The 13,243-nt window shown below is 48.5% G+C and overlaps 1 protein-coding gene across 4 annotated transcripts in view; it reads left to right on the top strand.

The window, feature by feature from the left end:
- Positions 1-12,925, top strand: part of Pde9a (phosphodiesterase 9A) — an 85,003-nt gene extending 72,078 nt beyond the window's left edge. For 2 of the 4 annotated variants that reach the window (XM_076917115.1, XM_076917116.1), the window contains exons 11-16: positions 3,311-3,424; positions 6,826-6,930; positions 7,656-7,784; positions 8,780-8,875; positions 10,203-10,324; positions 12,546-12,783. In XM_076917115.1, the coding sequence (XP_076773230.1) occupies positions 3,311-3,424; positions 6,826-6,930; positions 7,656-7,784; positions 8,780-8,875; positions 10,203-10,304 (546 nt within the window). In that variant the 3' untranslated portion in view covers positions 10,305-10,324; positions 12,546-12,783. Of the gene's footprint in view, positions 1-3,310; positions 3,425-6,825; positions 6,931-7,655; positions 7,785-8,779; positions 8,876-10,202; positions 10,325-12,545 lie in introns of all 4 variants that reach the window. The other 2 variants (XM_034524131.2, XM_034524130.2) reach the window with 2 other exon arrangements.
- The last annotated feature ends 318 nt before the right edge of the window (positions 12,926-13,243 follow it).

Below are 13,243 nucleotides of genomic sequence, written 5' to 3'. Positions count from 1 at the left end.
AGGCCACACCTTCTAATAGTGCCACTCCCTGGGCCAAGCATATACAAACCATCACACATACCTACTTAAGTAGGATCTCACAGTGCCACTGTGGATTGGGCTCTAAACCAATGCCAAGAGTCCTTATGAAGGACAGAGCAGAAAGAGCCATGAACATAGTAGAAGACCACGGGACAATAGAAGCAGTATCTGCTGTATAAACAGAGCCAGGTCATAGGCTGCCAGAAGTTATAATGGGCAGGAAGGAGCTTTCTCTCAAACCTTGGGAGGAATGTGAACATGTTGGCACCTTCATCTTGGCCTTCCAGACCCCAGAACTATAAGGGGCTATATCCCCATACCTGGCAGCACTCAGCAAGACCATTTAGGCTGTGCATATAAGGAGCATCTCCAGGCCCTCTGAGAGTCATCTGTTGCCACCCCTTTGAGTCTCATCTGCCTGGCGTCCTTCCCCACAGAGCTGAACTGATGTAGGGAAAAAGTTCATCTGTCTCCAGGAGAACCTACGAGCTTGACTCTGTCAAAGAGCAGCCACCTCATAAACCATTATTTCCTTATTTGTCCGTTTCCTGTGAGGTTAAAAGCCAACTGTAGTGCTTATGACAGTCAGTATTGAACCACGGATTCCCAGTCCAGCCCTCTCTGCCCTCTCCTCTATCTGTAGGCTTCGGCCCCTTTTTTCATGTTTGCAGCTCCGCCCTATCAGTGTGTGTCTTAGGTTGCTATGACAACTATAACCAACCTTCTCTGAAGTGGTTAAAGGGCAATTAGAGGAAGGAAGATGGCCACACAGACCAGTGCCACCCAGTGACTTCCAGAGAGCCTTAGTGTGTAGTTTTTCCAGCAAAGCATGTCAGGCAGCATCCCAAAAGAGAAACAGAGTCATCTAATTCGTGCTGGGCACCATGGGGATAGCAAGGCTTAGCCTACCCCAGAAGTTTATGGGTTTTAAAATAAGACTTTTTCTCAAAATAAAAATCATTTATCTACATTTTAAAAAATATTTTATCACAGAATAGGGAGGTGGTTCAGTAGGTTGCCACACAGCCGAACAACCTGAGTTCAGACCCCCAGAATCCACATCAAAGCTAAATGCAGTAGTACTAGCATCTGTAATCACACAGCTGTGGGGTGTACTAGCATCTTGAAGTGCACAGCTATGGGGAGACAAGAGGCAGAGACAGGAGAGTCACCTTATGCTCACAGGCCAGCTAGCCTGTCAATAAATAGCCTACAATAAATAACAATGGTAGCCAAGGGTCAGCAGCTACAGTTGTCCCCGACCTCCACATGTACTAATTACAGCATGTGTGCACCCACACTCACACACACAATAATTTTGTCATTGAAGATTTTGAGGGCTAACCAAATGTTTTATTGATACTAGTCTTTACAGAAAAAAAAAGGTTCATAATTCAAAATGCAAAGTGATGTCACACACAAAAGATATACACTTGAGATTCTTCATATTGGCTGTCCGACATTAGCATTTGAGGCTGGTGGTCTTGTTTTCTTGGAAGAGTGAAGCTCTATACCTGGCATGGAGATGTTATGTAAATGTTTGTGGGGTGGATGGATGGGTAGATGGATGGAGATGGATGGATGGATGATGATAGACAGGATGGATGATGGATGGATGATAGGATGGATGATAGATGGATGGAGGATGGATGGATGGGTGGGTGGGTGGGTGGACAGATAGATAGATGGATAGATGAATCGATAGATAGGGGATGGATGGATGGGTAGAGGATTAATGGATGGATAGAGGATAGATAGATAAGGATGGATGGATAGATAGAGAATGGATGGATAAGGGTGGATGGATGGATGGATGGATGGATGGATAAAGGATGGATAGATGGATGATGGAAGATAGATGGATGGATAGATCGAGGATGGATGGATGGATGGATAGACAGAATGGATGAATAGAGCTTGGATAGATAGATAGAGGATGAGTGAATGGTAGGTGGATGATGGATGGATGGATGATAGACAAGATGGATGATGGATGGATGGAGGATGGATGATAGATGGATGGATGAATAGATAAATGGATGGATAGACAGGATGAATGGATAGAGGAAGGATGATGGATGGATAGTGAATGGATAGATGATAAATGGATGGTTGATGGATAGATTGATAGATGGAGGATGGATTAGGCAAATAGATGATGGATGGATGGAAAGATGGATAAATGATGGATGGATAGATGGATGGATAGGACAGATAGATGATAGATGGGTGTTGGCAAATGGATGATAAATGGGTGGATGACTGGATTGATGGTAGATGGGTGGCTGGATAGATGGAAGCGTTGAACGCAGGTGGATGAGTGGAGGAGTGTGTAGCAGATGCTTGGGTGATGGATGTAAAGAAGCATGGGTAGACGACTGGGTGGCAGATGGTTGGATGACGGATGGAAGGAAAGATGGGCAGACATATAGACAAGCAGAATACCATAGATGCACGGAAAGCTAGGTAGGCAGGAGAAATGAAAGTTATAGTTTCAAATTACGCTACTTTTCCTAAGCCAGTATCTACTTAACAAAATAACTGCCTTAGTCTAGTTTCAGCTGCTATAATAAAATCCCACAGGCTGGGAAATATAAAAAGAGAAGAGGTTTGTGTTCACTCATGGTTCTCAAGGCTGAGATGTCGAGGAGCTTGGCATCCACATTTGCTGTTTCTGGTGAAGGGTGTGGATAGACAGAAGGTCAAGACAAGAGTGAGAATTCACTCTGTGGATTTAATCCAGTGCTGGGCAGGTCTGAGGAGAATATGAATTGTTTCACGAGGGTAGAACCCATGCACTCCCTAAAGATCTCACATCTTAATACAGGCACCACAGGGACCAGATTTCAACCTGAGCTTAGGAGGGCATCAACCACGTTCAAACCACTGCATTGCTATAGCCTCAAGCCCATTGAATCCTCATTTGCAAACTTTATAGTGGGAATGTTATCAAGTATGTTCTGACTTAGATAATCTATACATAGTCACATATAAATGAGGCAATGGGGATTGTCTTGGAAACTTCACGGATACCCATCAGTAAGCTCTGAGTAGGGCCAATTGCAGAATCGGTGACTAAATCTAGGAGACTTCTAACCTAGGCAAAAATCTATTTGGTTTCACAAGTCAGCATGACGACCCATCTGTCCGCCTGTGATCTGCAGCCTGTGGACAAGGCACAGGGACAGACAGAGCACATGTGGGGGCAGTGGTCACACAGAGAGCACAGTGTGAGGAGTTCTCAGTGAGGTTCTGGTATGTGCTGACACCATGTCCTCTTACTGTTCAGGGGATGATCACGTTGATCTTGGCCACCGACATGGCGAGGCACAATGAAATTATGGATTCTTTCAAGGAAAAAATGGAGAATTTTGACTACAGCAACGAGGAGCACCTGACCCTGGTAGGTTGTGTCTTTGGAAAGCTGAGCTGTAGCTCAGGTTGGAAACCCAAAGACCCCAGTGTCCTATCTGGCCATGGAGTGTTGGAGTGACTGGATTTCAGTATCACAACCCTTCCCAGACCAGCAGTAGTCAAGGCTACCTCCTGGACAGTATTCTGTGGCAGAAGTACTACCTCCTCCCTTGAGGAGATGGTCTAAGTGTGCCCTGTATCTGTCCCTCCCCCGCAAAAAAAAAAAAAAAAAAAAATGCAAACCTAGCATACTATTCATCCCTGTAATCTACAGCACTGGAAAGCCTGAGGCAGGAGGATTGCAGCAACTGTAGACCCACCTGAGCTACATATAATGAGTTCCTAGCTAGTCTGGATTATAGTGTAAGACCCTATCTTGAAAATTAATTAATTTCAAACTGAGCAAAACTCATTAACAAAATAAATAACAACTAATACCCCATCATTCAGAGATTATGTTGTTTTGTGCCTTACTTTGGAGACATGTCTCTTTTAAACCATTTAATTTCTTTAAAACTAATACCATAGGGCTGGAGAGCTGGCTCAACAGTTAAGTTGATGTTCTTGCAGAAGACCTGGGTTCAGTTCCCAGCACCCATATGGCAGCTCGCAACCACGAGTAATTCCCAGATCCAGGGAATCTGGTGCCCTCTTCTGGCCTCTGAAGACATTGCACATACATACATGCAGGCAGAACACTCATGCACATAAAAATAAATGTCTTTAAAACCAATACCACCACTTTGCCCCTCCTGAGGCAAAGTGACTGACTGTAGGTGAGGATTCCTTTCTTAGCTCAGGCTGAATTTATGGCTTTCATCCCATGACACTGAGGAGTTTAGGGGGAGGCATTACTCCAAAAAGGCAGAATCCCAGTAAACAGACAGGGGTGCAGAGAAGCAAGGGCTCTGGTGGCTAACACCTGAACAGTGAGAGGATGTGTCTTCCCCAAGTTAGGGCCTCCAAGAGCACCCCCTTTCCGAGGAAAGAAGAGAGGCACAGTTGTCTTCTTGTCCGTAGGGGACACCTCTCAAGATCCCAGTGGGTTTCTGAAGCCATGGGAGGCCGAACCCTGCGTACGTTTTCCTATTCATATGTCTCCACAATAAAGTTTAACTTACAAACCAGGCACAAAAGAGCCTAACACCTAACTCAGGCAGAGTAACAAGAGGACCACATGGTAAATAATAGGCAGGCGACATGTCAAAATGGACCAAGAGCAGAGGGAAGACCCCCATCCTGGGTAGAGTGAAGAGGGTGTGATATCTCTCTGTGTGTATTGCTCAGAACAGCATGAAGATTAAAACAGTTGGGCTCTTTATTTCTGGAACTTTCTATGTAATGTTTTTTGGGGAACTAAAAGCATAGAAGCAAAAACAGAGACAAAAGGGGAACTATTGTACGCCATGTTGGATCCATGGCAAGATCTGCTAAGATCTGGGGAAAGACCCACGAAAGGATGATGGGAAGGAGCTAAAGGAAGCAAGGTGGCTGCAGCTTGCGTAGCTTACTTCTGTCTGGGATGTGAAGAAAGCAAGCTTCAGGGTTGTGTGACTTGCAAAAGGCCAAGGACTCTGCCCAGTGTGCAGACGGCTAAATAAAATGGTAACCTAAAGCATGCTCACCTACCTTGGGCTCTGTCCACCCTCTTCTGCCCACTCACCCACTGATGCAGGTGCAAGAGGAATAACCTCTTCTCCCTGGGACAAAATCAGGCTGGCTGGACTTGCATTACTGCAGGGCCCCCAAAGGTGGTGGGTGGGGGGGACTGAGAAAGGCCTGGGAGAAAGAGTTCAAAGTCTAAGCCTCTGCTGGAGGCTCCTGGGCCACAGAAACAGAAGTGCTCAGAACACAGCCCGAAGACATAGCAACATGCCTGACCCAGCCGCGACCGAGGCCACAGTGTCTGGTCTGGGGCAGTTCCCCCGTGAGGCCAGCCAGACCAAGCTTATGACTGCCTCAGGGTTGAAGCCAGTTCCAATACAGAGTAGCAAAGAAGGATCGATGCCCAGGAACCCAAAGTGGGGCTACACAGCAACTATCCAGAAGTCCTCCAAGGCTCAGGCAGAGTGAGAGCATTAATCCACCCTGCTATGCTGACATGAGGCTGTGTGCATAATCCCTCTTCTACATGGGAAAGTCAACAAAGCAAGTAGGTCTGGATCTGTGGCCTAAGGTTGTGTGTCAGATAGATGTTCCTGCCTGTTCACCCTCAGAGCCTGGACAATAGCCCCCCCCCCCCCCCCCGTCATGCAGGAAGGTCACGGTATCTCATAATGTCTGTGCTTGCATAAGGCCAGAGCACCAGGATTCCAGCCCCCACAGCCAGGCAGAGTTAATTCTCTAGTTAGTTCAGGAGAAAAATTTGTGCAGAGAATTCTTTGACTGGCATGACTTGGGTCTACTGAACTCCAGGGAGTGGCCAGCCTCCTGCCTGGAAGGAGCTACCTCTTCCTGGGAGACCACACCCAAGAGGTTGTTGTGAGCCCAAGAACATGTGCTCTGGGGTGGCTTGAAGGCTAACAGGAATTGACCTACACAGACACTTCCAGTCACACACTTGGTGCCCTAACCAGAGACAGTTCTGCAAAACACGTAGCCCCAGGCTGATCAGGAAAGCTCCATGTTTGGAACAACACAATGTCCCCTCCATATATTTTTCTTCTATTTTCCACAGTCACAAAATTTAACTTGTCAAGGTGTTGAACTTCCTGCAAACACTGCGCCACTCAGCCATGTCCACAGCCCTCTTTTTACTCGACACTTTGAAACCAGGGTCTCATTAAGTTGTCCAGGCTGGCCCTGTAGGCAGACCTTGAATTTGCATCTCCTTGCTTTGCGCTTCCTAGGGCCTCGTTTTGACAACCAAACCTGGTGACACATAACCTGTGATCCTAGAAGCTGGGAGGCAGGGAGACGCAGAGCTCAAGGCCAGCCTTGAGTTCTAAAGGCTAGCCTGAGCTACTGCAGAGTGAGACCGTTTCAAACATGAGAGGGCACGGGTCCTTGCTCGCTTTTTAACGGGACGGTTTACAGTTGGTATTCTAAAAAGCTTGTGTATCTGATGGGTCCCCATCCTTTCTTGAGGGAAGCTGGGAAATCCAGACTGCAAGATCACAGTAGCACTCTGTGTGTGTGTGTGTGTGTGTGTGTGTGAGAGAGAGAGAGAGAGAGAGAGAGAGAGAGAGAGAGAGAGAGAGAGAGAAAGAAAGAAGGAAGAGTGACCTTCAAGGTAGAAAATCTCTTGTCTTGATGGCCAGTACTGCCCCCCAGCCCCCACCCCTCGCCCACATATCCTGTCTGTTCCCCCACCTGTGATGAGTCAACCCACACAGTAGCGGTGGTTGTGCTGTATCCACCAACGCCCTAAATGCCAGCGTCTCCTTTCAGCTGAAGATGATTCTCATAAAGTGCTGCGATATCTCCAACGAGGTCCGTCCCATGGAGGTGGCAGAACCGTGGGTGGACTGTTTACTGGAAGAATATTTTATGCAGGTAAGAAACACTGAACCATCAGATTGCCGGCTCTGCAGATGGGGCTACGCTGCAAAGAGCAGACCAGGGTGGCTGGCATATGCACCCCACACCCCAGCAGCCTTCACTGCGTAGACATCCGGCAGAAATGTCACTCTGCTTTTTGGCATCGTTTTTTGAGGAGGAGGCATGGTGATACACACCTGTAATCCCAGCAGCTGGGAGGCCGGAAGATCAGGCGTTCAAGGCCAGCCCTGATTAGGGTGTATTGTAGATGTGAGACAGGTAGCCACCAGAAAAGCCAGTGTGGTGGAACTGCCACCCATGGCCACTCATAGAGACACTTTTGGAAGCAGACTCAAGAAAAAATGGCTAAGGGTTGAGAAGTAAGACCCAAGGGGAGGGACAGCCTCCAAACAAGATTATTCACATGGTAGTTATGAACTAGGAGAGTTAGGACGGGATGGGAGGTGCAGACAAGGAGCCATCAAGCTCCGCCTTGTAAGCTGCTCTGTCATGCCCTTGAGACAGACACGCAGCCTGTGTTTAGACTTGGTCCGCTCACCACACCTTGGTTTATATGTAGCCTTTACACTGCAGGCTACATCCTGTACTGCCTTTGTGTGGCTGGGAGGACCACAGCGAGGCAGCATGTCCTGTTCTTCCTCTAAGAACAGGGCTGCTCTGTGTACCCGAGTCCATGGTCCTTTGTGCCTTTAATGTCACTGTCACCGTGTTCCCTGCAGAGTGACCGTGAGAAGGCTGAAGGCCTTCCTGTGGCCCCATTCATGGACCGAGACAAAGTGACCAAAGCGACGGCCCAAATCGGGTTCATCAAGTTTGTCCTGATCCCAATGTTTGAAACGGTGACCAAGGTGAGTGGTCGTGCTGCCGGTACTGAAGCAGTAAACACACATGTGCACACAGCCATGCATGCACACTTCAGGGATACGCATGGTGAGTACATGCTGTCAGTACAGCAACAGTAAATACACATGTGCACACAGCCATGCATGCACACTTCAGGGATATGCATGTGTACATGCATGAACCATCTACAGCTTCATCATCTGCTGTCATGGTGATGGTTGCCTGGCAGCCATTTTCTGCTGTTTCCAGTGCTCTGTCCCATGCTCTTCAAAGAGCTCCATGTGGGCATGTCAGTCCCTCGGTGCCCACTTTTCCACTGCCCATCTCTGCCAGCTTTAAGACTCAGCCAGTTGTACCAGCTGTTGGCTCTCCTGTCCTTCCAGGCCTCACCTTAAAGGAACAACTGGAATCGGTGCCCACAACCAGGTCCTAGCCTTCTACCACCCAGCCTCTGTAGCCTCCACCTTCCAGGTCCCGAGCTGCCTGTGAATCCTGTCCAAGGGCACCACTTCCAGCCCCCTGGTTCCCAAACACACACTCATCTCTTGCCACCCCATTTGTCCCGCCTCTAACCCCTGTCCATCATTCTCTGGGTGCCTCAGAGCCACCCCCATCCTTTCTATTCCTAGGACCACCACCAGGGATTTTATCAGATCTGACCCCTGCATAAGCCCCTCTGAGGCCATACCTACCTTTGCCTTACTGGAAGGAGTGGGGCAGGAGAATGTTACAGGCTTTCTGAGATCCTACGTGGAATGACAGGAATCTGAGCCAGAGGCTGAGATGGGAGGTGGTTGAGGATGCACCAGGGTCTCCAGGACTCAGAACTGGCTAGGAGATTCACACTCCTTGGATTTCCCTGAAGGACCTGATTTGAGGCCACTGGAAAGTGACACCCCTGAGGCTCACAAGTACCCACAAGGGCCTGACAGCCTTCCTCCAGTGTTCTTCACAGCTTAACACAATTATGGAGGCTGACCTTGGACCCTCTTCTCCTCAGCTCTTCCCCATTGTCGAAGAAACCATGCTGCGGCCACTCTGGGAGTCCCGAGAGCACTACGAGGAGCTGAAGCAGCTGGATGACGCCATGAAGGAGGTAAGGGCAGTGCAGAGGCCAGACACAGGAGCCAAGCCTCAGGCTGGAGAGATGGCTCAGTGGTTAAGAGCACTTACTGCTCTTCCAGAGGTCCTGAGTTCAAATCTCAGCAACCCACGGTGGTTTACAACATATGTAATGGGATCTGATGCCCTCTTCTGGTGTGTCCGAAGACAGCGACAATGTACTCAGAAATAATAAAAGTAAATCTTTTTTTTTTTTTTTTTTTTTTTTTTTTTAAAAAAAACAGCCAAGCCCTGACCCTAAAAGCAGAGTTTCTTCCCTGGGGACTGCATCAGGCAGTGTTTTCCTCTGAGCCTGCTGACCAATGAGAGCCAGCACACAGCTGTGTGACCCTGGAGAATTGCCTCTGCGTTGTCTCTTAACACCTCTGTGGCCAGTGTCCTCCTCCCAGCCAGGATGCCTGTCACTGAAAAGGACAGAGGAACAAAGCAAGGGCCCAAATCCCTGCTTTCAGAAACAGTGCACACAGGGTCACTCGGCTACCCTTGTGGTCTGGGAGATGGGGGAGGTTTTAGGGCACTGTGGAGGCTGGATCCCAGGAGAGGGTAGGAGCCATTGCAGTCTTAACAGACCCCTGAAAGGGGTTCAGCTTTCTTGTTCAGCCCCTGTGTGAGTATCTCTTCTTCCAGACACTCTGGTGCTAGGGATCCCATCCACACCTCCTCCCTTAGGTGGCAGTGGGGTATAGTCTTTCTTTACCCACCTGAACCCCTGTTCCTACCAGGACATCTATGACCCAGAAAACCTTCCCCATTTCTTATACACTCCAGACCTTTCCTTGGCCACTGTGACCCCACCACCCAGCCTGGGATGTCCCCCAGGCTCTCATTTCCTATTTGGTACCCAGCCACCCAGGCTCCCTGGTAATGGACCGTTCTATATCCATCTTTTCTGCCTACTTTCCCAGGTATGGCCTGGTATTGGTCACATTCCCCCTCAGCCACATCTGCCACACAAACCCCCCCAGTGTGCAATGCCAGGCGTGTCACGGACATATGGTGAACTCATACAGGTTGACTGAAAGTACAGACCAGCAATCCCGAGCTCCCTGGTTGGCATCTCCTGCCGTAGACACAAGACAGCTCTGAAAATCTAAAAGGCTAAGAGCAAAACACACCAAAGGGCTACAGCATGAGGGCATTCCCAGACTCTCACAGGAAGGCTGGTGGGGCCTCTGCTATTATGGCTATCCCATCAGCCATTGCTCTAGGAGGGACCTGAGTCTGCAATTCTATATTCTGCTGCCCAGTGGGAAGGGATGCCAGGCCTCTCCAGGGGCTAACTTTGACCTCTGTTCTCTTAGTTGCAGAAAAAGACAGAGAGCTTGACATCTGGGGCCACCGAAAACGCCACAGAGAAGAACAGAGATGGGAAAGACAGTGAAGGCCATTCTCCTCCAAACTGATGGATATCTCAATATGTGCAGTAAGTGGGAGGCCACTGGAGTTCTATATGTGGGGAGGACTGGGTGCATTCGAGAGAGTTTATGTGTGCGTGTGCACATGTGTATGTGCATGTGTGTATGCATGTGTGTGACCATGTGTGTGTGTGCCTGGATGCGTGCACACATGCTCGTACATTCGTTTGTATTTGTGTATGCATTTGTGTTTGTGGGCGTGTGTGTGCACATGTGTTTGCACCTGTGTATGCATTTGTGCATGTATGCATACGTGTGCGTGCATGTGTGTGTGCATGCGTGCATGCCTGTGTGTGAGCACTGTGTGTGCCTGTGTGCGCGGACATGGACTTGTACATGTGTTTGCATTTGTGTATACATTTGTGCATGTATGCATGTGTGTGTGTGTCATTGTGTGTACACACCCACACATGTGTAGCCCCCCACCCTCTTCTTATAAAGCACCAGAAACTCAGTCAAGGGATGTCCATCCTGATGCCTTTCACATCTTCCTTCCAAACACTACAGTCAGGTGTTTTCACCTTTAACCTCACAGTGGAGCATCCCCATGGGAATACTCCAGGGACACGAACAAAGTATCAATTGCCTGATACACTTACAGGGCAAGCGCAGAGTCCAGCCACAGTATGCAGCCGGCTCTCCCATAAGTGAAACTTAAATTCTGTGCATCCCAATTAGAACCCGGGCTCTGATTGGAAAGGGCTCACACTTTGGATAGAGAAAGGATTAGTTATCAGGATATGTGCCACTCTTTAGATGAAATAGTCTGTGAAGTGCCTCTGGAGTCTTGAAAGCTTTTAAAAGGCCTTTGCCCTCGTCACCCCAAGCATGTCCCCTCCTGACATCTGCTGACACAGCGCTTCGCTCCAAACAACCATCAGCCAGCGCTTGCTGCAGTGGGTGCTCCGGTGCTTCCTAAATTCTCACTGAGCATGTGGCTGTTAGGTCTGTCGGGTAAGCTTCAGGTTTATGCATGGAGCCAGAGAAGCTGGGTTTGAAGGGGAAACGGCAAAGACGTCAGCCTAAGACATGCTTTTAGTAAAACCTTTCAAGCGGCAGCCGTGTGTGAACCCCAGAGCTGTTGTCTGTAAGCCTGCGGTCACTCTGCTGTGATTGGGACTTAAGCAGCTGTGTAAACTGCTGTTCCACACCGAGGCATCCATCCAGTGAACCTTGAAGCCGGGTCATGTTCTTGAAAAGAAAATAGCACTGACATTGTTTAATTTTGCCCACATGTGTTGTGTGGCTGACAGCCTCATTTTTTTTTCAGTTTATTTTATTTGTGTGTACATGTGTTTGCCTGCATGAAGATGTGCACTGTGTGTGCACTAGAGTTTGTAGAGGCCAGAAGCAGGCATCAGATCCCCTGGAACTGGAGTTATAGGTGGTTGAGGACTGCCACATTGGGTGCTGGGAACTGAACTCAAAAGTAGCCAGTGTTCTTAGCTGATAAGCCATCTCCCAGCCCCAACCTCATTCTTTTATATTGTATTAATTTTTTAGATTCGTATACAAAGTCATGGTTTTCACCCATTGTCTTCAAACATGTACACCATTATCCCTTCTCTCTTCTGTTCCTGCCCCTCCCCTCACACCCGCTTGTCCTGGCCAGATGGTTTCCTTTCATTCTCCAGTCAGTAGCCCCTTTGGCTCTGTGTGTGTGTGTGTGTGTGTGTGTGTGTGTGTGTGTGTGTGTGTGTTTGCCTGCTTGCCAGGAATTGAAGTTACAGTTGTGAACCGCACTGTGGATGCTGAGAATTAAACCTAGGTCCTCTGGAAGACTAGCCAGTGCTCTTAACCACTGAATACCTCTCCAGCCCTACTTCTGGGAGGGAAGGAAGGAAGGAAGGAAGGAAGGGAGGGAGGGAGGGAGGGAGGGAGGGAAAGAGGGAAAGAGAGAAAGAAGAGTTGATTTTATTTTTAATTATACACACACACGCACACACGCACACACGTACGGGTATGTGCTCATGAGTGCAGGTGCCCATAGAGAACAGGAGAGGGCATTGCATACCCTGGGACTAGAGTTACAGGCAGTTATACCTGCTGGGACTCGAACTTGGGTCCTCTGCAAGAGCAGTGCTGGCTCCTAGCACTCCCCAGCCCAGGTCTTTCTACTTTCTTATCACATGTGTGTTACTATCATATAAATCCTCACCTGGTTCTGAGGCTGTGCCATCTCCAGGCCCCACAGAGGAAAAATACACCATCTTCCTCCCTTTTTTCCAGCAGACTGTACCAATTAGAGCAGATGAACTGTGACCTCTGAGTGGACAGAGCCAAGCGGGGCTTCCCAGGATCTTCTCCACACAAGAACTGTCACGCCCAGATGACCCCGTGATGATCTGCCACAGACCATGTTTTCTAAGAACCATTTTGTTCACTGATATAAAAACAGGAATTCACAATGCTGTACAGAATTTTTATTTTTAAACTGTCTTTTAAATAATATATTCTTATACAGAAACGGGTCTGTATTTTTTTTTCCTTTGGGTTTTAGACTCTGGCTTCCAAGGTCTCTGGTTTTCCCTTGGCTGTATCTTCATGTGTTTGAACTATGGGATGTCATGTAAATTCCACATTAAAAGCCAGAACGGTGCCCGAGTACAGGGGTGTGCACGTGTCCTGTGTTTATAAACAGAGGGAAGGTATCTGTGATGTGTACAGAAGCTGGGGCATGAGGCAGGCTGAGGCACCATGTACCAGAGGGGTGATGTGGGAGACAGATCCCCCCTGACATACCTGGACAGTGACAGCTGCTGCATGCTCACAGGGAATTGGGATTTACCCCTCAAATTCTCAGTGGGACTCTGTCCCAAAAGAAGAGATGCCCTGTCCTTCATTTTTGGAAGACAGACAGTAGGGACATTCCAAGTCCCATGTGACTGCCCAGGGAGCCCAGCTGCTACAGGTCACAAAGAGATTGT

The sequence above is a fragment of the Arvicanthis niloticus genome, chromosome 20 (assembly GCF_011762505.2).
Source record: "Arvicanthis niloticus isolate mArvNil1 chromosome 20, mArvNil1.pat.X, whole genome shotgun sequence".
NCBI lineage: Eukaryota > Metazoa > Chordata > Mammalia > Rodentia > Muridae > Arvicanthis > Arvicanthis niloticus.
The sequence above is the reverse complement of the archived record's forward strand: the minus strand, read 5'-3'. Positions and strand labels throughout refer to the sequence as shown.